The 27651-nt window shown below is 42.2% G+C and overlaps 1 protein-coding gene and 1 long non-coding RNA gene across 2 annotated transcripts in view; one reads left to right on the plus strand and one right to left on the minus strand.

Annotated features, from left to right (window-relative positions):
• The first annotated feature begins 4129 nt into the window (after positions 1-4129).
• LOC147571874 (uncharacterized) lies at positions 4130-13508 on the plus strand. The gene is made up of 3 exons (XR_015246586.1): positions 4130-4664; positions 5006-5183; positions 13434-13508. It is a non-coding gene; the product is annotated as an uncharacterized LOC147571874 (long non-coding RNA).
• DEPTOR (DEP domain containing MTOR interacting protein) overlaps positions 8919-27651 on the minus strand; it is a 136639-nt gene continuing 117906 nt past the window's right edge. Inside the window, exon 9 of the mRNA XM_025922801.2 lies at positions 8919-13955. Within this exon, the coding sequence (XP_025778586.2) occupies positions 13827-13955 (129 nt within the window). The 3' untranslated portion in view covers positions 8919-13826. The remainder of the gene's footprint in view (positions 13956-27651) is intronic.

The raw sequence follows: 27651 nt of genomic DNA on the forward strand, positions 1-27651 counted from the left end.
GTCTTTAATGCATATGTTTGTGGATGAATCATTTTGTTACGGAGTTACATGCTAGGGACTGTGGATCACACCAAGACGAGTGGACTAGGGTCTTCGATGTTAAGACAAGACAACTGTATAAATACAGTTAATATGAGGCAGAAAATCATAAGAGCATAAAGAGAAGTCTACTTGCATTCTCGATTTAATTGAACTGGGATTGATCATCACCTGGCTGATACAGACTAGAAGAAAGTTCTGGATGCTGTTGCTCATGACTAAAGTTCTAAGACTCTCTTTCTGGCTTTAGTTTTTGTCTTCCTAACACATTTCTGCCTTGTCTAGATTATGACTTTTGTCTCCATTCTTATTTTGTCTCCTATTTCAGATCCTGCAACAGCAACAGATCTTTCTGTTTGTTGCCTAGGTGCTGATCTTTGGCTCTGTTCCTATATGTCATCCTATGTGGACCTACCAACAGACATAGCCTCTCCACAGAGATGCTCCAGTGCATTTTCCATCACATGGTTTTGCACCCACTCTCAGGTCTATGCTTGCCCTGTTCCAGCCAGCCTCCCTCAGGTAGGGTTCAACATTCAGTAAGTGGTAGAAGAGGCTGCTAGAAGCTGATAAGGAGACATACCAGGTTTGAAGTCAAAATGGGGAAGAAAAGAGTAGGAGAGAGGGAAAGGCAGTTGGTGGTTACGGGAACAAAAGGCAAGGAGCATCAAAAGGAAATGCCTTGTACTCTTAACTTACACCCGCAAAAATTTTTAAAAAGGGAAGCTTTACTTGAATTTAGAGTCTAGACGCTAACCGTAAAGGAAATTTTTACCAAAAAATAAAAAATAAAAAAAGAACAGTATTAAATGAGAAGCTGTATGTGCACTATTTTTACTTTTTATAGAATTCCCTTTGGACTACCAGGGGAAGACTCCAGTTGTCAAATGAGAGACAGTGTCTGTTCATGCAATGGGTGGTCTCAGCCCTCACAGAACCCTCCGATTGTCTGACCCCACCAGACCTGCCAAACAAACCAATGGGTGCTTTGTTTCTGGACTTGCTCTTTTTCATAGTAAGAGGCTGACATCATCCCAAGGCATCCACAATGTAGTTGATGTGAACAGAAGCTATTTCCAAAGAGTAAGAAAGAGGTACTTCATCCCATGGTTGAACATGGCTGAAGGGGGATGTATGTATGCTGTCCTTCCTGCACATGGTGGGGACCTGAAGTCAGGAAGCCCCCTAACAGTTACCCGCATTGTGTTAAGCAACCATAAAAATGCATAGCCATTGAGCTTTTCTTGTTCTGGGCATTAATGATCTTGAGTTGTTAATAGACACTTTCTCTCCGGACGAACCTCTGCCGTAGTCAGTAACTCAGGTAGAATATCGACGGAGCCTTCAAACTTTTTTTTTTTTAATTGATTTACTTATTTTGAGAGAGAGAGAGAGAGAGAGAGAGAGAATGATCAGGGGAGGGGCATAAGGAGAAGGAGAGTGAGAGAACCCCAAGCAGGTTCTGTACTGCCCGCAGAGAGCCTGATGTGGGGCTTGAACCCACAAACTGTGAGATCATGACCTGAGCTGAAACCAAGAGTCAGACGCTTAACCCATGAGCCACCCAGGTGCCACTCGAGGTAGCCTTCAAAAGCAGGCTCTGAAATGTTCACATTTTTTTTTTAATTTTTTTAAGTTTATTCATTTTTGAGAGACAGAGCATAAGCAGGGGAGGAGCAGAGAGGGAGACACAGAATCCGAAGCAGGCTCCAGGCTCTGAACTGTCAGTACAGAGCCCGACGTAGGGCTCGAAACCACAGACGGACCACAAGATCATGCCCTGAGCTGAAGTCAAACGCTTAATGGACTGAGCCACCCAGGCACCCCAACATGTTCCCATTTCTTTTTTTTTTTTTAATATTTTTAATGTTTATTTATTTTTGACAGAGAGAGAGAGAGAGAGAGACAGAGCATGAGTGGGGGAGGGGCAGAGAGAGAGAGGGAGACACAGAATCCGAAGCAGGCTCCAGGCTCTGAGCTGTCAGCACAGAGCCGGACGTGGGGCTCGAACTCACACACTGTGAGATCACGACCTGAGCTGAAGTTGGACACTCAACCAACTGAGCCACCCAGGTACCCCAACGTGTTCCCATTTCTAAGGGAAAACTTGAACACACTTTTCTTGACCTGTAATTCACATGAGAAAAGCACAGCACCTCTAAGAATGAAGAGTTTCTCAGGAATTAAAAGACAACAACAACTCTCACAGACCTCATCCAATTTTTTTCCTTCAAACATCTGTGTGTGTGTGTGTGTGTGTGTGTGTGTGTGTGTGTGCGCTCATGTGTGCAGGCTTGAGTACAAAGTCCAGCTATATCATGGAGCCCTGGCCTTATACCCTAGTTGTTCTGCACAGTGGTGGTTGTAGGGAAGGTTAGAAGCTCAAACGTGAAGTTGGAGTTCAGGAAACACTGTGAAGAGGTGCATTGTAAAGTGGTTACTTGGGACAATGTGCATAAAGTAAATCAAACAATAAGGTACATAAAACACTTAGCATGTGCGTAGCACATACTTTCTCAATCATTGAGAAACTCTTTCTGGAAATCCAGAATCACAGAGATTTGCTTTGACTCCTTTCATGATGGGTTTGTGACCTTAAATGTCTCTCTTTCTAAAAGAGGGAAGTCTCTTTGCCTCTCCTTGGTCCTTGCTGTAAGACCACTTTCTCCTACTAAGCTCCAAGAAAGAGGCCAGATTGAAGGTCTCCTGTGCTCCAGCAGATGTCAGTCTGGCCTTATTGGAGGACCTAGGGAAACCAGGATACGCCAGACTGCCTCCAGGAATGAAGAAAAGGAGGGTGGGGTGCATTTCACAGGTCATCTAAGAAAGGAGGCATCAAGAAGACATCTGGGCCAATTTCCATTTTGGGAAAGTACACTATGAATTTGAAGAGATTTTTACAAACACATACTTTGTTAAAGAGACATTAATGAAGAGATTACTGTGTGCGGGGTACGGTATTAGGTCCTAGAGATACAGGACTCATTGTAGCTCCTTCCTACCCTCTGGAGCTGCCAAGTTACTTTTTGGCTGCCCACCTGTTGTGATTTGCACTTAAACTAGATAGCATAGGAGGCACATATTATTAGGTATTGAATGAATGAAATGAAATGGGTGCATGAAAACAAAAGTGTCCGGGTATTTGTGCCCCAGAAAGCATTTAAGAAAGGGGCTGGAGAAATAGCCACTATACCCCCAGTTCTGGAGCAAAGGAAATCATAGGACTGAACCAAATGATAGGTAGTGAGGTGGAGAGGAAAGAGAAGAGGAAGAGGAGTCTCTCATGTCCGCAAGAGGAAAGAGAGCCTTAAGGCAGCCACCAGGCAAGAGGGGCGAGCCCTGGATCATGGCTGCTCAGGAGGGGGCCTTGTGTGGTCCCGACAGCAACATCTAGAATGGAGTGCTCTCGAGGAGCAAAATCTGGCTCTAGATGGTTCTCTGCCACCACGTGCACATGTGATCTTATGCTCTTGGACAAACTGGGTGGCCATGGGAGGCAGATACTGTCAGCAGTCAGAATGACTGGGTTCCAGTCTGACCTTGTGCCAATGACTTCACCTCCCTAGAGAGCCAGGTTCCTTGTCTACAAAATGAGGATCTTACTAGAACCTACATCATGGAGTCATGTGAGGATCGAGATCATCCATAGAGAACATTTATCAGAGTAGCTGGCCTATTTTCAGAGTGAAATAAATATTAGCTATTATTGTTATTAGTTTTAGTAGGACTGTCTCTCCAACCATATAATGACAGAGGAAACCAGCAAATTTACAAGGCCTCCTACAGATTAAAAAAAAAAAGATTCTGTTTTCACACTTTTGTTTCCATTTATGTCCTGAGATGGGAGTGTGTAGAGTGCATACAGGTAAGCCAGTTTTCTTACGCAAGAAGGAGGAAAGCAAAAAAGGTGGACTGGTACGCAGAGATGCAAATGAGTGGATGACCATGTGCTTTCAGTAAGAGACAAACTGTACTTTAAAAGTAAGACAGGATCCTACCTCCTCCCATTCCACTTCAAGCAAGAAAAGCCCTAGAAGCAGTTTTTTTCATATGTTATGTGGCTCAGACTGGCTGAGAGAAAATCTGGAAACAAAAGAAAACAAAACAAAAAACAGGGGTTCTTTGTTTAACACGCTGGCTGGGCTGGCGTTCACGGACTCCCATCTTCCTTAGAGCTCACAGCCCTGGTTTCCTCGCTTTCTGCTGTTAAACTCCACACCTGCTTCATAATTAACTAACCTTCATGCTCCCATGTCACATGCTCCAAGTTTTCCCCAGGTTCAAGACTAAGGGCACTATTGTACTTCGTCACCTTTCAGTGGCAGGAAGATCCAGATCTTTCAAAATTTGAGTTCATCTCAGTTTTGGCTACACTCATATAGACGTTTTCAATATTTTTTAATGTTTTACTTATTTTTGAAAGAGAGAGAGACTGTATGAATGGGGGAGGGGCAGGAGGGAGAGAGACAGCATCTGAAGCAGGCTCCAGGCTCGGCGCGGTCAGCACAGAGCCTGATGCGGGGCTCAAACTCATGAAACCGCGACATCATGACCTGAGCCAAAGTTGGATGCTTTACCGACTGAGCCACCCAGGCGCTCCCCATACAGACATTTTCAAAGTTGAGGTAACAGATCAAATGTTTCTTTCTTCTCTCTTCCTTTTTCTCCACCCAGCCCCTCAAGCTGGACTCAAGAGGTGTCACTACCCCCTTCCATAAAGTTTGTATTATGAATCAGCCTTTGTGAACCCAGGCATTTCAGGCTTCAGAGGGAAATAAGTTTAACATTTAATCCCAAGGGGGCAAGGGGGAGTTTAGAATAAGATAAGGAGTACCAGAAGGCAAAGAGAAAGTCATAGAGGCAGAAGAATGACAGGCAAAGAAAAGGGTAGCTGTCAAATCCAGGATGTAAGAACATGAGACTCTTTGCCAAGTTCTTTACAGAGAGCTCCTTTCTTTTGCTCCAGTGCGTTCGTCAGATACAGCAGGCAAGCAGCAGCCTGTGCCTCCACTGCCTGCGGAGAGCTGGTGCTAACAGAAGCCCAGAGTGGTGGTTTCGCTTACATAATTCCAGCATGACTCTCCTAAGCCTCTGGACTCCAGAAGCTGCCCACAGAAGAGAAACAGAATGATGTCTCCATTAAGGTTTGCCCAGGAAACATTTGCAACTTCTTTTTATAATCAAGACTAAGTTACCGGTATAACCCTGAAATAATGTTTGCCTTGGGACAGCTGACTACATCCATTGTTTTCCTAACAGGCTATAAGACCACTGGGGAAATGCATCAGGTAGTAAAGAGATAATATGCAGTTTTGTGAAATTACTTTATATGAGATCTTGAGTTTTAAAGATTGTGTTTGGTAAGTTATTTACATTTTTAGTTTCAAAGTGAGGTGGCTGAGTAAAGATCCAAAGTGAAATGATTTTTGCTCTCTCCCAACTTACAGCCACGAATCTAGAGCTATGTTTTCTACACAACCTGTGAATCTCCTTGCTCCTCAGTACCTGAGGAGCATAGCAAAAGTGACAGGGGCACCTGGGTGGCTCAGTCTCTTGAGTGTTCAACTCTTGATTTCATCTCAGGTCATGATCTCGCAGTCTTGGGATCAAGCTCCAAGTTGGACTCCTCATTGACCTTGGAGCTTGCTTAAGATACTCTCTCTCTCCCTCCCTCTGCTCCCCCCACCCCCCCAGCACGTGTGCTCTCTCTCTTTCTCAAAAAACAAAAAAAGTTACAGAGTGGGCGACTTCTTTTAATGTACTCAATTGAATATAGTGATGATCATGTATTTTTTTCTTAAAAATTTTTAACGTTTATTTTTGAAAGAGAGACAGACAGACAGAATGTGAGCGGGAGAGGGGCAGAGAAAGAGGGAAACACAGAATCCGAAGCAGCTCCAGCTCTGAGCTCTCAGCACAGAGCTTGACACTGGGTTCAAACACACAAGCTGTGAGATCATGACCTGAGCCGAAGTCGGACGCTTAACTAACTGAGCCACCTAGGTGCCCCTCATGTATGTGTTTTCTAACCCTTCTGTTATCTCGTTTATGACAAAAACAACTAAAATGTATATGGTTAGTGATGAAGATATCTCTGTATAGACAATCTTATGAATTAGTGTGGGTCTTTCAACATGACTGATAATTAGCATGACATGGTAATAATAATAATAATAGTCATAGCTATCAATAGTTATGTTTAAAGTACTATGTACCAGGCACTGTACTAAGACCTTCAAATATATTACTAATTTATCTTCATGATAGCTTTCTAAGATGATTATATCACTTAAAAATGAGAAAACCAGGACACAAAAAGATACACCAGGGGTGCCTGGCTGGCTCAGTTGGTGGAGCCTTTGACTCTTGATCTTGGGGTTGTAAATTTGAGACCCACATTGGGTGTAGAGATTACTTAAAATAAAATCTTGAAAAGAAAAGAAAGATGCACTGAGAAGAGCACTGACTGAACATTCTGGGGCCTGGGTTTCAGTCCCATGTATACCTTAGTTGGCATGAGTTTGGGGCAAGTCATAACTTCTCCAGAGTTCATTTTCTTTCCTGTTTTCTGGGCAGAAAAGAAAGAGAAGCATCCAATTATTGCTTACTTATTCTGGATCAGGCACCAGGATAAGATTTTACATGCATTATTCCATTTAATCCTCACAGTGGTCAAATGGAGTCAGTGCTGTAATCTCCATTATAGAGATAAGGAAACTGATACCTACAAAGGTTGAGCAACTGAACGGGCTCTCAAGCCTGAGAATTGGAATCTGAATCTAGGCCTGTATGTCTCCAGATCCCATGCTCTTAACCCCTCTGCCCTTTCTAGCCTTAGTATCTTTGGACTTGTTGTTTCCTCTGCCGGCAATACTCTTCTTCCAGATTTCCCTAAGGCTGGCTCAATCCCATCCTTCAGGTAGTAACTCAGTCAGGTTTGGAAAGAGGTTTGCAGAGGCTTTTGTAAAGAGCTGTTGCACTGCATAACTTCAGAGGGCACTGTTCGCATAGACTGTAACGTGACTGGTGCCTCACTGGAACGGAGTAACATGGTTTTTACGGACTACATCGTTGGAATCCTAGTCATTTCCCATCACCCCATCTGGTTTCAGTTAATTCTTAGCACTTACCCTTATCTAAAATGAACTAGTTTCTTTTTTTTTCTTTAATTTTTTTAATGTTTATTTGTTTTTGACAGAGAGAGAGAGAGAGAGAGACAGAGCAGGAGCGGGGGAGGGGCAGAGAGAAAGGGGAGACACAGAATCCAAAGCAGGCTCCAGGCTCTGAGCTGTCAGCACAGAGCCCGACGCGGGGCTTGAACTCTCAGACAGCGAGATCATGACATGAGCCAAAGTCAGATGCTCAACCGACTGAGCCACCCAGGTACCCCAAAAATGAACTATTTTCTTTATGTAACTTACTTATTGTCTGTGGCTCCCAAGAATATGTAAACTTCGTATGGATGAGGACCTGTCTTATTTATAGTTGTTTGCCAAAGACTTAGAGACAGACCCATAGTAGGTGCTTAATAATTATTTGTTGGATGTTCTTAAGTATGTCTTACAAACTTCCAATAATCCTTGCTTCATCAGAATCACAGAGTTGTTAAAGGATAAAAAGTTTCAAGACATCCGGGCATCATGAAGACATTGCTATAGTAAGTTAGGATTACAAACTACTAATTGCATTTTCTGTGCTTTAAATTTATTTATGAGCTTTGCAGCAAATTCAGACTCTCATTGTCATTGACCAAATAGGCATTTATTTGACAAAAATTACGTCTCTGAATATCAAGTGTTGGAGAAGGTATTGACAACACATATCACTTTGATATTTTGGATGGGAATGTACATCTGTTCACCACTTCGGGAACTAGTTAGATGTGATCTGGTAAAGACAGCACTCACGTTTCCCATGACTAAGCGGTTCTTCTCCCAAGTAAATACCTAAGATAAACTCCTTCACTTATTCCCAGGAGATGGCGGAAGAATGTTCATAACAGCCCCATTAGTGATGATGACGACGACAGTGGAAACAAACCAAATGCCTAACGACAAGAAAATAGACAACTTGTGCCCTAGAAATTTATGAAGCTGTGAAAAACGAATTAATTATGACCACACAAAAAAAAATCTAGAAGAATCTTAGTAATATAATCCTGAATGAAAACATGTAAATCTCAGAATATTATATAAAACTTGACGCTCTTTTAATAAAGTTCATTAAAAAAAATCTTAACAATTATCAAGAACAAAAGAATGGTAAACTCAACACTCACCACTGTGGTTACCTTGAGTAAGGGCAAGTGGGGGACATGGTTGTGAAGGAAGATACAGTTAAATGTAAGTTATTATCAGTGTTCTGGTTCTCGGGTCAGATGGTGGTTTCTGGCACATGAAACCATCTGCTTGAACACCATGATTTCATATCCCCCACCCCTCCATGGAGAGAACACTTTTAGGAGGCAGGCCTAAAAGTGACTCAAAGGATGGATTCAAGGTCATACCTACTCAGTTTTGTAGACCCAGGGCCTATATTCAGTGTTTAATAAAACATAGTTTCAGCAAGATTCCTGGAAGGAAGGAAGGAAGGAAGGAAGGAAGGAAGGAAGGAAGGAAGGAAGGAATACACGAGAGAAAAATGTAAAGTTCTTTTGGTTAATATTGAGTGCAATCCAAATATCACTTACCCTCATATTTTACCCTGCCCTTACACATACTGAATTATGTAATCCATTTCCTAATTAGTTGAAAATAGAAAAAGAACTAACATTCTCCCAGAGTAGTAAATAACTATATAACATTTTTCCATATAGACTATTCCATAATACTCAGCAATACCAGGATGAAATACCAGGCAGAAAATGATTCCAAATCGAATACAGTACGGAAAAAGCTTTTTAATGCACTTTTTTTCAGGCAAAAGAGCTTCAGAAAACATCCATCATTAAGTAGTGTTACAAATGGCACTTTTGGCTACATTAGAGAAGTAGATATGAGTCCCATGTGTTTTCTCTGATAGGTTACTAGTAGAGCAACTTTATAATGCAACCCTTTCTTAGGATAAAAAGTGGCTAATTTGTGCTAAAAGACAGGAAATGCTATAAACGTAAAGTCATTGTTTTAAAAATTTAACATTTATTTCACTCTATACAATCTATTTTCATATTTCAATTTTAAGTATTCTGCTATAATTCTTAAGAAAGGAAAACATAAATTCAACCTAATTTAAAAATAAACATATATATTAAGTACATATATTAATGCATTTAACAATATAATAGGTAACTTTGATGATGAATTTCATTTTGGTACGCTGTAGATTTGTCCTTTTGGTGTTGAACTGAGGAAAAGCATATGACACCTGAAATCCTACCATAAATGGCTAAAACAATGGTATCAATGGACTCTAACCAGTTGGCAAAACTGAAACATTCCAGAGTTATGCTGATCAAAAATGAAACAGGATTAATACTCAACAGGAGAGAATAGTAAATGTCAGTTTAAAATGGGTCTTGAAAGTAGGTTATTGTCACAAATATTTGAAAAGAGTACTTGGAAATGTGAGACTCCACTTTGAACTGAAAGCAATGATTTTTAGTTGCTAATTGCCACCACCCCAGTGCATTCACCTTTTATAAGATGATATGAAGCTGACTGCATCTCATCTACTCAAACGTGGATATCTTCTTCCTGTCACCCATCATTACTCAACTAGTCCCCCTATCCGTTTATGCAATTATTTATCAGAGATTAATAATAAAACACCACACAATAGGACCAACCCAAAAGGCAACTGCATTTTTCTCTCTACAGCAGAAATAACAAACATGGCTTTGAAATTTGCACTGATAGCACATATTATGCTAATGAGGAAACAAAAAAGATTTCCACCTCCATCACAGAAACATGAACACATTACACAAACACCTGAAAAATCAAAGTGTTTTCTCTGGGAACAAAGAAAGCCATTTCAGGGATTCTCAGTGAGTGAAACCACACACACTGATAAACACACACACACACACACACACACACACACACACACACACACACACAGAGGAAATAAAAGCTCTTAGAAATATTGTTTACTGTTAATTTAGAATAATTCTTGGTGTTATATTCAGGAATGAAGTTCCTAAATTTTAAAGCAATTCATCTGTTAAAATATCACACAAAATACTTTTTTTAATGATACGATTTAACAACCCAAGGCCTGAGTCAGTTAAAATGTATGCCCTTCACCTTCATGGGTACATGGTGCCCCTTGCATTTTATGAATACCCCGGAGCCAAAGGCCTAGCTTCGCCATACTTGCATCCACCACAGAAAGCTATCTTGTAAAGGACATGTCATGGGAGGGCAGAAGACTGATGTCTAGCCCAGGCTCCAGCCTCAACAAGCCTCATGAGTTGGGCGTGGCCCCTGATCATTCCATACTGCAGTTTCCCCATCAGCAGAAGATTAAACTGCTGTCCGTGGCTCCGTGAGGCACTATCATTTCAGGATTTTCCAACTTTGAAGTTTTCATTAGGCACCGGGCTTTCTTTACAACTTCCTATCAAACTTCTACCCAGTGTTTGGTCAGTTATTTGCGTCTCGCCTTTCAATAACTAGGTAACTTCTTAGGTCCTTTATTCCATGAATGGGGAGTGCCTGCTCTTGGTGGATTAAAAGTAGCCACAAATTCTCTGCAGCTCCTCCCATTAAAGGTAGATCTATTTCCCACCTCTTGACTCGGAACTAGTTTTGCGAACGTGCTTTGACCAACGACATGCTACGGAAGTAACACTGTGACTTTCCAGGCGAGTCCACAAAAGGTCCCACAGTTTTCATTTTCACCTTCTTTGAACTCATGAGGCCTAATGTGGAAGGCTGGGCAGCTGTGGGGAAAGGCCACACGGGGTAGAATGGAGGCACCTCAGCCAGCTGCAAGACACATGCGCTGGGCCATCCCAGACCACAAACGTTTGCGGGAACCCAACCAGCACCACACTGAGTAATGGCTGGCCATCCCAGCAGAGCTCTGCCCAAACTGCCAATCCACAGGATCATGAGCACACAGAGTGTTATAAGCCATGTTTGCGGGTGGTTTGTTGGGCAGTGTGGATAGCTGATACACTACTGTGTCACAAACTGGGCTAGGGGAAGGGAACATTCTGCAGATACTCAGAGTGCAGTTAGGGAGACAGACACATGATGCACCACCTCAAAGCAAATACCAATGCTGTAATTAGAGGGTGTTGATGCATAAGGGTCCGTGGGAATTTAGAGAAGGGGAGTCAATCCCAGAACTACAGAGTGGGCAAAGGTTTCTCAGACAAGATAATATCTAAGGGGGGTTAATTAGACAGATTTTCCTAGGCAAAGAAGGTGAAATAACATTTTGGAGAGGAGAAATTGTGCAAAGGCTGGAGGGAGCTAACTAGTGCCCCTACAGGAATGGGATCATTCACTTTAATCACATTGTAAGGATGTCAAAAATGGGCTGAAGAACAGCTAGGGTAAAGCTCTCTTGGCCTTCGGTTGAATTATCCGTCATCTGGCCTTTAAACTGAAGGCTATGAGAGCCAAAGGGAGAAATAGTTCCTCCCTTTCTTTCCTTCTCTCCTTCCCTCAGTATTCATTTGACCAAAGATATCAATAACACTCTCCAAATCAAAGAAAGTCTACCTGCAGGAAGGAGGCTGTGTGGAAAACAGAAGGCAGATGCTTCTCTGGTGCTTAGACTGGTTAAAGGGAAGGGATGGTGTATGCCAGGGCCTGAGATGATGCACGCTGGGACATGAGTACAAAGTACAGACGGCTGGCAAGAAGAAGCCATTCTTCCTCTTTTGTCGCTTAACGAACCCCTGGTCACAGAAAGCATTTAAGACTCATTTTTTAAAGATGTTCTAAAAACTTTTAAAGCTGAACCATAAGGTCTCCCATTGTATTAGCTGTGCGGCCTTAGGTACATGACTAAGCTGTCTGTGAGTCCTTTCCTCAGATGTAAAATGGAGAAAATGACGATATTGACCTCACAGGTCAGGAGGAGTAAGTGACGTATAGTTTTAGCACAGCACTGGATACAGAAGAAGCCCACAACATTAGGTCCCTAAATGGGGAGACACTCGGGGAGGGACGGTAACACGGGCGTTAGCGTTGAATAAGCCCACGTTTGAATCTTACGAGTTCTTGCAGCTGTGTGAACGTAGAGACTATTTTTAAGTTTGCTCAGACTTAGTTTCCACACTTGAAAAATGAGGGTGATAATACCTATCTTGCAGGGTTTGATGAAGATTCAAAGAGATCACATATGTTAAGTGCCGTAGCACAAAGCCTGGCATACAGTATAAACACACATACACACACACAGACGATACTAGTTCCCAAACGTAGATCGACGGGACTATTGTTAGACCTTTTATGTTACTTCAAAATCCTGCTCTCTGACCAACGCTACAGATCAGAAAAGTTGGATTACCGGAAACATATATATGTAACATCTTTTGCATGGCATGTCCATCCTACCAGTACCAGTACGTTATGATAACCTATCACAAAAAGAATGGCCGAGGTACAGCATTCGTACTTTATTTTGTGAATACATGATAAGAAAGAAACCTGGTTGTTCAGAATGGAATTTTGCGTTCCCTGACTACCTAATTTGGCACTCTGAGGAATTTCCTCTACACACCAAATTCCCAAATGCATTCCTTTCTAAAACAAAAGAAGAAATGTGCGTATATACAGTGAGTTGAAAAATTACAATGCAAGACGATGTTTGGGTGAAAAATAATCCCACCAAATAAACAAGACATGTTATGTCCCTAGAATACGTCATGCTAGAAAGCTAGTAAAAATTCAGGCCAATGAAGCAATTTAATTTCAAGTTTTATCACATATGGGCCAAGTCCTAGAACACTTCACTTAAAAAGGGACAACTTCAAAGTGAAATCTTGCCAGAGGCTTGATATGTATATATACAAATTCCTCTGTTTTGACATTCAACATATTCTGGATTAACTCTAGAAGGCTTCTGTAGCTGATGGACAGAACAAAATTATTTAGGGTCAGAAAGAAGTCAGAGCACAAAATTGTAAGTATTATCTCCCTATTTCTCTCACCCATATTATCACGTGGTTTTTGTTTTCTAACTAATGCCATAATTGAGATCATATGTTACAAGTTGATACTAAAGGCAGGAATTAAGAAAAAGCCATTTTTTCAATGGCTTTTAAGCACTTGAATGCTTTAGAACCTTCTTCAAAATGCTAGTTAACAGGTAATATTCCTTTGGATGCTGCATTATTTGAAGGTTGGTGAGATTCAGATCCTTTAATAAACAGTTCCATAATCATTTTGGTAAGAGAACCATTTAAAATCTGTAATAACTACTCTATTGATTCCTAGGAGGGGATTTTAGCACATTGCTATTTTGGCCAGAGAAGCATTTCAACAACTTTCTGCAAACTAAGATTAAAAAAACAACAGGTGAGACCAACACATGGAAATCAAGTAAGGCAATTCTACTATGTAAGAAAATTCCATTTCTCAATGTTTTTCTATACTGACGTAAATTGTTTTGTTTTGTTTTGTTTTGTTTTGTTTTGTTTTAAAGATGATCTACCCGGTTCTTCCACATTCAAACAGTGTACGAAACTCAAATCAAGATGTGTATATATGGAGAAAAAATTTGTGTGTCCAAAACCATCCATTTGTATGGAAGTCTTGTCATTGCATTGCTTTGTGTTGTCCTGGCTTTGATCATCCTCAGGCCACTTAAGGGCCAGGATGTCCACCTGCTCAGCATTCTAACTCTTCCATGACTTCCATGACGATCGTCCGAGGACCCATCAGAATCAGATTGCTCACCGTCCGGTAGTCTACATGCAGCACATTGAGCCCATTTACAGAGACAACAAACTGACAGACCTAAAGGAAAGACAAAGAAAAAGTATCTATTATAGCTCCTGGTTTTTCATAGACCTCTAATAAAGGCACTATGTATCTCTAATATCTAACCTCTCTTAAAATACCCAACCTTACCCAGCTGGCAACAACAATTTCCAAGAATCTATACTTTTTCTGGAAGGCAGGATAATAGAAAAAAGCATTTGGCTTAGTGTTTTACAAAATTAGGTTTAAATCCTAACTTAGCAACTTACTAGCTTAAGCTAGGTATTTAAATTTCTGAGCTTTGTTTCCCTCAACTCTAAACTAGGGATTAATAATAATAATAATAATAATAATGCCTACCTTATAAGATTGTTGTAAGAATTAAATGAAGCAAAGGACATCAAGCTTGTATCGCAGTGCTCTGAACCAACGGAGTATGCAATATGCTTTTATAGCCAGTGTTTATGGCTGCTATTCATTTGGGCTCGATATTTAGGGAGACCCTATGGCCCACTATTCCCAAGATAGTCCTCTTTTACACCAACTGTTCCTGCGTGATTATGTTTTTTTAATGTTTTATTTATTTTTGAGAGAGAGAGAGTGCAAGCAGGGGAGGGGCAGAGAGAGAGGGGACAGAGGATCTAAAGCAGGCTCTGCGCTGAACTCACAAACTATGAGATCCAAAGTCTATGCTCAACTGACTGAGCCACCTAGGTGCCCCCTGCATGAATATTAATAATGCCTCCTTTCACTTGCCAAGGTGCCCCATTGAGATGCTAAATTCCACACATTACCCTGTTTCCCATCCTTGTGAAAGTGGATCAGACCAACAAAGATCAACTTTTACACTCAGTATTAGTTAACCTGTGATAGGAGACAGAATTCTAATAAAAAGCATCATTCAGTAATGAGAGGCCTCTCTGGATATGTCGTAGTGAGCTTGATAGTGATGCACAGGCACAGCCTCAAATGGAGGTACTTCTCTTGAGGTTAGTGGTGACATCAGATGCTGGGCATTATGGTATATCTGTTGTGTGTCTGAAGAGGCAGACATTGGACATATGAGCACTCCAACAGAAAAATGGACACACAGATCTCCAGCTGTCAGTGATAAGTACATCTAATTAGCAAAACTGAATCCAACAGAATAGAAGTCCATATGGTACCCGGTATACAGTAGATACAATATCCCCAGTCCTCAAAGAGGTCTATGTCCTCATCCCTAGAACCTGTGCATAGTTTACACGGCAATGGGGAGTTAGGGCTACAGATAGAACGGGTTGCTGATCATCTGATTTTAACATCAGGAGATTATCCTGAGTTATTCAGGTGGGCCCAAGGTAACCACAAGGTTCTTTATGAGAGGGAGACATGAAAGTAAAGGCACAAGAGAAGCAAGAAGTTGGAGAGAAAAGAGGAAGGGGCCAGGAGCCAAGGAATGCAGGTGGCCTCTATTAGCTGAAAAAGGCAAGGCAGTGGCTTCTCCCCTTTGAAGCCCCAGAAGGAATGCAGACCTGTGACACCTGTAGACTGCTGCCTCCAGAACTAAGGCGATAACATTTCTTTGTTTTATGCTGCCAAGTTTGTGTTAATTTGTTACAGCAGCAATAGGAAACCAATGTAGTAACTTTATAAATATTCACTGTTGAATGAATTGAATGTATAAATGCATTAAGCAAAAAAGCACAATTTTTCTTGAGTCTGAAGGACTTCTTGCTTCTTATAAATTATCACCTCACTGACTAGGAAAATAAGAAAATAAAAAGGAGGAAAGAAGGGAGAGAAGGTGAGGAGAGGGAAAGCAAAGGAGACTGGCTGAGACTGATTAATGTCTCCCATATCTGTTATCATCAAATTTCTTTATAATGCCTGGGTAAATCAGATGTACACCTGATCCCCACTATTTATTATATAGTTAATTTAATGTTGATAACTCAAAGAATAAAAAATATTAAAACATTTTGAAAATCCCCATTTCCTTTCTGAGTGGGTAATAACAATATAAACTCAAACACCATTAATATAATACAAATTATAGTAAATATTTTATATCTAAAATATATCAATAAAATAAAATATGTAAAATAAATATACAATAAAACACTATTTTTATTTTTATTATTATGTTTTATTTTAGACAGAGAGAGCATGAGTGGGGAAGAGGGGCAGGAGAGAGAGACAGAGACAGAGACAGAGGCAGAGAATCCTAAGCAGGCTCCATGCTCAGCATGGGGCCTGACATGGGGCTTGATCCCACAGCCCTGGGATCATGACCTGAGCCAAAATCAAGAGTCGGATGCTCAACCAACTGAGCCACACAAGCGCCCTTAAAACACTATATTATTAGGTGTAAAAATATCTATACCTGTTACTTAAACCAAAATTGGAAAGTATTAGAAGGGCAGCTATATATTTATGGAAAAGATAGGGGATTTGGAATCTAATGATAAGGATGTAAGTCTTTGGCTCCTTTGTTTGATGGCCTTAATCATGTCATTTCTCCTCTATCATGTCTCAATTTATAAAACAGGGTTAGGTAAAAACGCTTATCCCCACAGGCTCAAATTAGGTAATGAAGTTAAAACCTCTTTGCCAATGTCAGGCACTAGACTGCTGGTTTCTATTCACTTCTTTCCCTTTAAAAATACCCACTTCTGGGGCACATGGGTGACTGAGTGGGTTAAGCGTCCGACTCGTGGTTTCAGCTCAGGTCAGGATCTCCTAGCTCGTGGGTTTGAGCCCCGTGTCCAGCTCTGCTCTAATGGCACAGAGCCTGCTGGGGATTCTCTCTCTCCTCCCCTCTCTCTGCCCCTCCCCCACTCACACTGTCTCTGTCTCTCTCAAAATAAATAAGTAAACTTAAAGACGAAATTTTTTTAAATACCCACTTCCTTTGTAGTCACATGCAAAACAAAATGGAAAATGGACTGTGGCAAGCAGAGCGGTTATTTCCTCAATAAACACTTGCTGTTGTCACGAACCTCAGTATTTTCCACACCCCAACATATATTACCATGGCATCTTTGTATATGAGGAGACCACACCATTACTGTTTTTTCCTTCCCAGTTCCATAAATCTGTCCTTATGGATTCAGGGCACATCTTGTGCAGGATCAGCAGTTCTCAACCATGGTTGAAGTCATAATCATAATCAAAGTCATGCCAGCAGGTTATAATCCATCCTGAAGTGGGCCACAAGTAATTTGCAGGACAACCGAGCACTAATTTAATGTTGACATTAGTGGTGCTTTGTTTTTCCTGCCCCAGCCTACTGATGAGCCAAAGAATGAGAGAAATTCCACTCCCTCCCGATCCAGAGTACTGATTTTAGACCTGGGTCCTTGTTTCCTCCAAAAGGATGAACAGCTGTTTTGTGTTGCCAAATGAGAAGGCAGTAGTTTCCAGGTGAGCCCACACTCCAGCTAACTCTTCATGGGCTCCTGAAGGTGAGATGTGTCTCTGTATCACCAGGGATCACCTTTAATTTAGCATTTAGTCTCAAGCAGAATTGTATTCCGTCTCTCTCCCGTGAGGTTTGTTTGTTTCCTACTAAAAACATAGGAAATTTCCACATAAAAATCCAGAATCCAGCCCCTCTGGAGCAACCTACAGCTCCAAAAGCACTAGGTCAGAATGGCCACTTGGCAATGGTGACGTAGGGGCTACCCATACTAGATGGGCACACGTTCTCTAGATGGGCACATCTGCCATCCTCTTTTCCTTCCACCTAGCAGACAGACATTTGAGTCCGCAATCCCTGATCTGGGGCCAGAGGGAAAGAGCTGAAGACACGGGGACTTAGTGCTTCAAGAACTGAAAGATGCCAAACGTCCACCAACTAATGAAAAGAGAAATAAAATTTGGTATATCCGTATACTGGAATATTATTCAGCAATCAGATGGAACCAGTTACATGCTACGACATGGACGAACCTCGGAATCATTATGCTAAGTGAAAGAAGTCAGTCACAGCTGACCACATCTTGTGCAAGTCCATTTATATTCTAAGTCCAGAATAGACAAACCCACAGAGACAGAAAGTAGATTAGTGGTCGCTTGGGGCTGGGGCAGGTATGGCAGTGGCTGCTAAGAAGTACGGGATTTCTAGCCCAAACTGTAACCAACTTGCAGTCCTCATGTAATGTGGACAAGAAATAAATATTTTATTTTTAAAAAAGCACGGGGTTTCTTTTAGGTGTGGTGAAAATATTCTAAAATTGATTGTGGAAATAGTTGCATAACTCTGTGAATATACCAAAAGTAAGTGAGATATACACTTGACAAAGAAGGCAAATTCTATCTCAGTAACACTGTTATTCAAAAGAAGAACTAGAGGGAAAGGGGGCTGATATCAGCAGTGCAGAGATCTCTGTGGACTGGAGAGGGCGGCTGCAGGATCAGTTCGAAGATGAAGTCTTTTGGACCTCCTGATTGCAGGGGCTCTTGGAGGCTACAGAACTTGAATGGTGGGGGCTGTGTGATTGGGGGGATGAGCATTCAGTGGCCTCTGCTCAGGACCTATGCCTAGGAGTTTAGGGGTAGAAAAAGGGCAGCCATCAGGGCCCGGTGGGCAAGGACCACTGGCAACACAACGGTCAAAGCCCATGTTATTGGACCGGCTAAACTCCGGGATGGGGCGGGGGAACCTATAATCCGAAAGGGGAAGGGCCTGGGGCAAGGGGCATCAAAACAATTTTATACTGGTCCTGTTATCAACCTCCGTCCTTGGTGACTTGAACTGCACTTAAGTTTAGAAGAAGGTCATTTTGTTTTGGGGATGCGTGTGTATGTCTGTGCGTGTGCTCATGCACGCATGCACATGTGTGTATCACCAGGGATCACCTTTAATTTAGCATTTAGTCACACACCCACATTTTTAAAATACCAAAGTTTGTGACTGATTTGTTCTTTTATAAAAGAAGGCTGATTCAGGGCTACCCTAGGCATAAAGGCAATCTCATCCTCTGCATCCCCACATGCTCTCCAGAGTAGTGGAGGGCAGGAGTGGGGACAGAACAAGGGCACCAGGAATCATTCATAGCCGATTAACCCTCTGACCTGTGCGGTCACCTGAGCACCCCTTAAGAACATAAGATTATGTGAAGATCTTCTGTCACAGGGTGATGGGGGGAAATTCTAAGACATCTTGTACCAACTAGTGTGTCTGGAGAACTGAAATGAAATAAAAATTTAAATACCTGAGCCTTTGCCTTCACAAAGCTTACAATTTAGTTTGGGAGGAGATTATTATTGGCAAGGTAAATTTCAAAGCAGGCAACTTCTCAGTAAGTTCTGTCATTTATTGAAATCCTTTTTTTTTTTTTTTTTTAATCAAACTAGCAATCTAAGTACTTCACATACTTTATAAAAAATTCTCCTAGGGGCGCCTGGGTGGCGCAGTCGGTTAAGCGTCCGACTTCAGCCAGGTCACGATCTCGCGGTCCGTGAGTTCGAGCCCCGCGTCGGGCTCTGGGCTGATGGCTCGGAGCCTGGAGCCTGTTTCCAATTCTGTGTCTCCCTCTCTCTCTGCCCCTCCCCCGTTCATGCTCTGTCTCTCTCTGTCCCAAAAATAAATAAATGTTAAAAAAAAAAAAATTCTCCTAAAAGCTACGGGTGACATAGTTTGGGTTTAGGCCATCCAGGTATCAATTCTGCCAAAAGAAACTTGGTAATACTTTTGGAGTATCATGTTCCCCTGCTGTAGGTGATGTGGATGGGAATGCCAATCACAGTGTCCTCCCCTATCCATTGGGTCACCTGACCCCAATATGACCAAATTCTCTCTCCTGGACCATTGAAGCTGGAGCTGAGTCACACAGGAGAGAAAGTTTGTCTGCTCTGGTGCTTAAATCCCCAGATCTGCCCTGGTTGCTACCTTGATCAAGTTTGATTCTCTAGACCTGCATTTCATTCCCTTACATCCTTTATATCCTTATCCAATTTCTAGTATGATAGCTGGTTTCTGTCACTGGCCACCCACGATCACCAATACAATCCTTATAAACAAATGGAGTCTCAGAGAGGTTAAATTATTTGCTCAAGGTCACACAACTAAGTGCCACATCTGGAATTTGAACTCCATTTGACTTACAGGTTTATAAAGTACAATGTATAGATGCAAGTTTGGGGAATGCAGAGAAGAGTAGAAGACAAACATGTTTTTCTCTTCGCTTTAACTGCTAATTAAACAGCCTAGGTCCACTCAGACATCTGTGATATTGATGTTTAGGCTCCCCCAACCTCGAAAGAAGGTTTTCACTCAGTTAACACTGAATAACTCTCTTTGTTTCCTTAAAATCCCGAACAATATGTGAACGTAGATATTTACTTCAACATTTTTTTCCTTGAATGATGAGGGGGAAATAAAAGCCTTCCAAACATTTATCATGCTTGTACTCAAGGGAATATTTTTGGAATCAGGCTGTTAGTAAAAACGTCATCTCTCCCTAAGTGGTCCCAACAACTGCTGTGGTTCCAGCAGTTCCAATGTCCTGTTACTAAAAACGTACAGAATGATTCAGAAATGCAGGTGGAATTGTGTAACGTATTCAGTTATAACAGACTTCGAATTAGCATCAATGGTACACTGTGTTTTGCAAATCAACACACATTACAAGTAACACCAGGAAGCATACAGCCTAGGGAAATTATTTCTCTTCTGTATTAAAAAGCACATACGTACAAACCTTGACTTTATAAAGAAGGGATATATGAAGGACATTATCCTTAATGAAGAAGTTGAACAACGCCTTCATAAGTCACAGGTAAGTCATTTCTGAGATTGAGGGCAGTGGGGAAAAGTCTTAAAAATCACCGTAGGTCCGATAAGAGTTAGCAGGAAGACAGAGGTAGGGATTCAGCACATTTCAGGGTGTGATCAGGTTGGGGTGAATACCTACGCTGGACTCCAGCTTCTCTCTTGATAAGGAGCCAAACCAACTAAATAATTTTGCCTCTGATTCCTATGCTGTGCCTGTCCTGGTAGATGTATGATCACTACCATGGGATTGTGCCCATGGTGATTCGCGTGCCCATGGGATTGTGCAACTGCACACTAGTCCTTGTACGGCAAGAGTTCCATCACAATTATTCAATTGTTATCCAAAGAGGGGGTGTGGTTGGAAAGAAACACTACACCTGTGATTACATAAGTGTCTCCCTGCTGCCACGGAAATCTGTATTCATCAAGACACTTGCATCCGTGAAATGACTCCATTCATGTGAAAGCCACTCTAGTTTTTCTCTCTTGTTTTCTTTGTGTTCTTGACATAGAAAGGATTGGAGGGTAAGACTGCTTCAGGCTTTACCTCAAAATAACAAAACATTTAGCAAGGCAGGGACCAAAAGAGATAAAGTCTCAATACTATGATTATAATATGATTAATTTATATCAATTTCAAAAGTAGACAACTAACCCGTGGTCTTAGAATTCCTGGCCAGTAGTTTCAGGAGTAGTTCATTTTGTGATCAATTGAGATGCACATAAATAATTTGTTCATTTTCTCTACAATGCAATAAAATTGTTTTACCGCTTACCTAGTTTACTAGTCATGTGACTTTGGGCAAGTTGCAAATTCTCTGAGTTATACTTTAGTCGTCTGTAAAGTGGGGATCAAGTTTATGATGAGAATCAAATCTGATTAAGAACTAAGCCCAGTGTTTAGTATCAGTGAAACATTAAATAAATAATTGGGTTTTCTCTTCTTTCCCTCTTCCCACACAGTCTCTCCCCCTAAACAGCTCAATGAATGCAGATTGCTGAAGACAAACTAACGACGGCATGGCACACACCCAGGAAAGCCCACTGTGGGTTCTGGTTTGGGGGACAGAAGTAGACGTTGAGTTGGCATTATTTATTGAGATGAAATATGAAAAATAAAGGGGCGCCTGGGTGGCTCAGTCGGTTAAGCGTCCGACTTCGGCTCAGGTCACAATCTCACGGTCTGTGAGTTCGAGCCCTGCGTCGGGCTCTGGGCTGATGGCTCAGAGCCTGGAGCCTGTTTCAGATTCTGTGTCTCCCTCTCTCTCTGCCCCTCCCCCGTTCATGCTCTGTCTCTCTCTGTCTCAAAAATAAATAAACGTTAAAAAAATTTAAAAAAAGAAATATGAAAAATAAAAATAATTACAAGGTGCCAAGAGAGATTTTTCCCAATCTAAGAGAATCTCACAAGAATAGAGAATCCAGAAACCACCGTAAACAATCAGCATGATTTTAAGGTAAATCGAGTGTGTAATTCGGTTAAGGAATCCCTGGTCCTACCCATAGGATGTTCACTTTAACACAGTTGCTTCAGAACTACAGTAAGCTGACTCAAGATTTGCTAGTTACTTCTACAGAATGAATTCCTTACGTCCATAGAATGCTTTAGGTTTACAAAAATATTCACATTCAGCAAGGATAAAACTTGGGAGTTTTAGATGCTGCCATAGTCAGTAAGTTGGGTGTCTGTAGTTAGTGCATAATAGCCTTGAAAGCAGAACATTGTTCTTGGGGGAAAAAAAAAAGATTTGCAGCTGTATGTTCAGTCTCATAAATCTCTCCACCAAATATGCAACTGGCTGCAGAGTGAGTGGTGTAGGAGGAGGCAGAGATCCAGTTCCTGGACAAACACTGGATTCTCTCTCCAGAGAATGAGTTTTCCTCTAAGCTTTATGCATTTTCAGTAAGCTATACCGCTGGCTATGGGGTGTCCCCAAAGAACACACTGTGCTATTAGCCTTGAAGAAAAATCAACCATGTATAAGAATGACTTTCGTAATAAAACGACAACAACAAAAAGCAACACTTGAGAACGTGTGTTTCAAATTGAGAAGTTCAAAGTGCCTGCTGGTTTCACACAGAATCTGCCCCCTTCCAGCCCAAATGGACCAAAGGTCAGCTTCAGATGCAGGCTTGCCCTTAGTCCACTTTGCTCAGTGTGAGGGGGAGGGGTCAGTCAAGGGGGACTATGGTGTCCTTACTGGAGGGGGAGGGGCACCTGGGTGGTTCAGTCGGTTAAGTGTCAGACACTTGATTTCAGTTCAGGTCATGATCTCACGGTTTGTGGTTCAAGCCCCCCATCTGCCTCTGCACTGATGGCTCAGAGCCTTCCTGGGATTCTCTCTCTCTCTCCCTCTCTCTCCCTCTCTCTCTCTCTGCCCCTCCTCACTCATGTGCTCTCTTCCCTCTCTCTCTCTCTCAAAATAAATAAACTAAAAAGAAAGAATTAAAGGAGGGAGAGATATAGGGAACTTGGGTTCATTCCACAGAACTTAGATTCCAAAAGTTAGGACAAAAATTTGCCTTCCGGGGGGTTCCCTTCAGAGATGGGGATAACGATCAATGGAGGATTTGTGACCTGCCCTGGTGGCTTCCGTCACTTTCCCACATGCAGCTCTTGATTGCACTGGGACCACTTCCAACATTTGCTTGTGCTGAGGACAGACAGCACACTCTTCACCTTGTGTTTCCCCAAGGCTATAGGAAGTGTTCAGGCATTGAAGAGAAGCGACATACACACATCACAACCACAAGATCCCCTGGGCTTCCTTTACTACTGAAGGAAAGCAATCTGTCATCCGGGAGCCTTCGTACCATAGGGGATATGCAAATTATCATTCCTACCCCCTTCTTACAAAGTTGGCTTACACTGTAGGTACAGAAAGTTCCTTAGAATTCCACGTAACTGTGAACTGGGACTTTCAGCAGCAGCAGACACACTTTCAGTGCATGTACTAACTCCCACGGGAGCTCATGGCTAAAAGGAAAGAGGCTCCAGAAGGTCAGACTTCCTCCCTGACCCCAAATTCTTTCCTACACAGGAAACTTTTACCCAATTAGCTGTTTGCCCTTAGGTTTTTTTTTTTTTTTTAACTATTAGGCACTTACACCCAGAAATTATTATGTTTTTTTCTGGATTATGCTAAAAAGCAAAATTGATAGAAAGGTTTTAGAAGACAGATTACTAAATGAGAGGCAGTAAGCACTAAGATTATTCATCAGGTAAATAATTACATTACAACTTTGTTTCCACAAATGCAATAATACATTGTTTCACTCCTAGGGGGTGACCTGTAGTGTCTTGGGGGCATTATCTAACCTTGAAGAGTGACCTACAGTTTCATTCTTTTATTCTATCTCCAAGGTGGTGCTGCTATGATCTGAGCTAAGAACAAAATTGTGCGTGTGTGTGTGTGTGTGTGTGTGTGTGTGTGTGTGTGTGTGTGTGTACTTTGCAGAGACAACACAGGTTGCCATCTAGTTGGTAGTGTTTTGGTGGGAAAAGTAAAAGGGTTATAAGGAGGACTTAGATGGACAACCTCTTTTTGCATGTGTTATCTGGACTAAGTAACCTTAGACCTTCTTTGTCATGGCTAATGGGAGCTGAGCACCCCCAGGGAAGGGAACTATGCTTCTGGTTTCTACTCTAGAATGTCTTCCTTATTCTACTAGTCCCTGGGGCTATAGATGGGACCAAGCAATCTGTGGGCCAGGGGAAGGGGTGCCAGTCAGCCTGCTCAGCACTGTCTCAGTTTAGGAACTTGTGCTGAAGGATCTAGGGAGGTTCCACGCTAATTTGGCTAAAGTTTGGGAGTAAAGCCCCCCTGCCTCCCGCCTCCCATGGTCTAGCAATAAACAGGAGGCATGGCCTGTGTGTTATACTCTGGCTCATAATAGAACTGTCTGGATTTCAAGACTGGGGTTCCCTCTAGTATCTCCATCCCTGGAGAAACACCTAATCCCTGGCAGAGTAGGCAACAGACTTTGCCAAGATTAGCCAGTTGGAGAAATTGAACACCAGAAAAGTAAAATAATCTCAACACATGTGAAAGGCACCATGATAAAAAGAGGTTAGAGTGGGAGACAGCCAAAGCATAAGAGACTCTTAAAAACTGAGAACAAACTGGGGGTTGATGGGGGTGAGAGGGCGGGGAGGGTGGGTGATGGGTATTGAAGAGGGCATCTTTTGGGATGAGCACTGGGTGTTGTATGGAAACCAATCTGACAATACATTTCATATATTTAAAACAAAAAGTTAAAAAAAAAAACCTAGAAGGAAAAAAAAAAAAAAAGAAAGGCACCATGATATAATGGAAAGACCTAGGGTTCTGGAACCAAACAGACTTGGGTTAGTTTGGCTTTTGGCCATTTTCTTGCACAACCAGAAGCTAGGACGCAAACTCTGACAGTGTCAGCTATAAAACATAGCTAATCTCCAGCTTATGGGGATGTGACAAAGATCAGAGAGATGATGCATATGAAGCAATTATGACCGTGCCCAGCAAGATGCCCAACAAAAATGGGTTCCTTCCTCCTCTTATCTCTAAAGAACATACTAGACATTACATTTCATGGTCTACGCTCTTGTGCCAGCTCCTACCCCTGTGCGTCTTTACTCTAATGCCAAACTACTGGATTCTGAGCCGGGACTAAACTCCTCTGCTAAGTCTTTATGCAAGAAAGTGATTAATTTATAGGTTAACCCTGGAAAATGGACTTGGATTCTGAGCATTCAGAAATGGTCCAGGAAAGTGTTCCAGATGTCCGTGGCCAGTTTGGTCATATTCCTTCTGTCTTTCATAAAGTCCCTGCAATGAGCCATGTGGTGTACCAAAGCAGAGTTTGCTAGAACAAGGTGTTTGTTGGTTTGTTTTTTAAGGCTGGAGGGCGGAGACCAAACACAGGACTCCTATTTTAAACACTTCCTCTGCCTTGGTTCCCTGCCCCCAAGGAACCAGAGGGAAGAAAGAGATCATTTTTGCTCACGGAGGCCATGGTAGAAACAACCTCACTCTCTCTGTACATAATTCAACTCCATACGCAGTAGCAAGGACCAGGTACAAGCCCTTGAGGGCATCCCCCCACCAGCCGACGAGGTCATAGCCTTCCAGAGATTTCATCACCAGCTTCCTGAAAACAGCCTCATTCCAGAACCTTTAGAAATGAAAGTTCAGGCCACCCAACCAGAAATAAAGGTTTGGGAACCATACGTCACTGAGGTATGTGCTGAGGGAATACATACGGAAAACGTATTTTTTTCCAGCAATTTCTCTGTATATATCCTATTTCCACAAGATCAGAAGCCCCTGACAAGAATGACTTCAAACTCTCCACAGGGTCTGAGACAGGTAAGTTGTGTTCCACACATGGGCCTGTAGCCCAGGATTCCGGCATACACAGAAATGGGGACCCCTGGTCACTCTGCTTCTTCCTTAGCTAGCTAAGGCAGGAGACAATCATGGCAAAGATACGGCATGTGCCTGGTCCCGATTACTCTGGCTCTGTAAAGTGGAGTTTGACCTCCTCAACCCCAGCTGTGGGTATGGGCAGGTGGCCACCCCACCCAGAACACAGTTTAGTTAGGGTACCATGATCCCACTGTGGTAACACAGCTGGTCACACGTAGCCATGACAAAGGCTGCCTTTTCCTTTGAGGTGCAGAGGGGCTCTGTGGGCCCTCCTTATGTAGATCTCTGGCTTTCTCCACCCCAGCAAAAGAGCCCCATTCAAAAACCCTGCTTTGTGAACTTCTCCTCAGCACACACTTCTGCCAAATCTGGGTGGCTCTTCTAGGTGAAGAGAAGGTGGGGGGGCAGGGAAGTAAATATTTTCTCCTGAGCAGAGAAACATCCATCTTTTAAAACTAAAGACTCAAAGTATATTTGAATTAAAAAGAAATTAACCTCCACCACCTTAACCTTTCCTTGGGACAGTGTGCAATATATTTTCCTTTTCTTTCAAAAAGCCTCTACTGCTCACAGAGAGCAAAACACAGCAGAATCTTCCCATGGTAAAAGGCCACAGCTGTTCACTGGCATCCTTGCCATCAAATGGGGCTAAAGCCCCATCCTGAAATTCCACCCTAGGTATGGGACATGCAACAAGAGCCATGTTTTAGCCTGACAGGGAGGGGAAGCTGGGTTTCTTGGATGCCACACGGCACCGCTGTAATGATTCGAAGCAGCTAAGAAGACAGCATGAAGAATAAGTGCTCGAAAAAGCGTTAACTGAGGTTTGGGGACTGCTTCTTGGCTTGTTTTGCTTTGGGCAAATTCTGATATCAAGTGGAGCTAATCCATTTCCAAATGTGCTTGTAACTGATACACTGCAAGGCAATACCTCAATACCCAAAGGACACCATCCAAATGCCTTCGCAGCATATTGCGAAAACAAACTACGGAACACTGTCTTCCTTTGAATTTGAGGCGTGAAAATCACGGCAGCCCCTTATCTAACCACATGAAGGAATTATGAAGCATTATATCCATCTTTTATGGAGTCTGGGTGATAGTTCTCACCCTTGGCTGTTACACATTAAAGTCACTTGGGAGTTTCCAAGAAGCGCCGATGTCTGGGCCTCTCCCCACACCAACTGTGTCCATATCTTTGGGTATTTTTTGAGGAGTTTCCCAGGTGATCCTGATGTACAGTGAGTCTGGAGAAACACTGGTCTGGGCATTAATTCAAGGATCTTTGTGTCCTTGACTATGGCTTGTTTTAAACAAGAAGTTTCTATGCAAGCCCAGCTCCTCGAAATGGAATTCATGGTACACGAAGAGCAGCAATTCACTTCTCACTTGGCCATGAACAGCTTGCTTGGGTCTCGATCTTTCTTACTGTAAAATGGAGGTTAGAACACATCCTCACTTCTATTTCCGGAAGTTGTGAGAGTCCAATGAGAAAAGTAAGTTTCTGGTACACGTTTTACAAAAGCGAGGCACTATTATTATAATCAGCATTATTAAACATAGT

Source organism: Puma concolor, chromosome F2, assembly GCF_028749965.1.
Source record: "Puma concolor isolate L17-30 chromosome F2, mPumCon1.1.hap2, whole genome shotgun sequence".
Classification (NCBI taxonomy): Eukaryota; Metazoa; Chordata; class Mammalia; order Carnivora; family Felidae; genus Puma; species Puma concolor.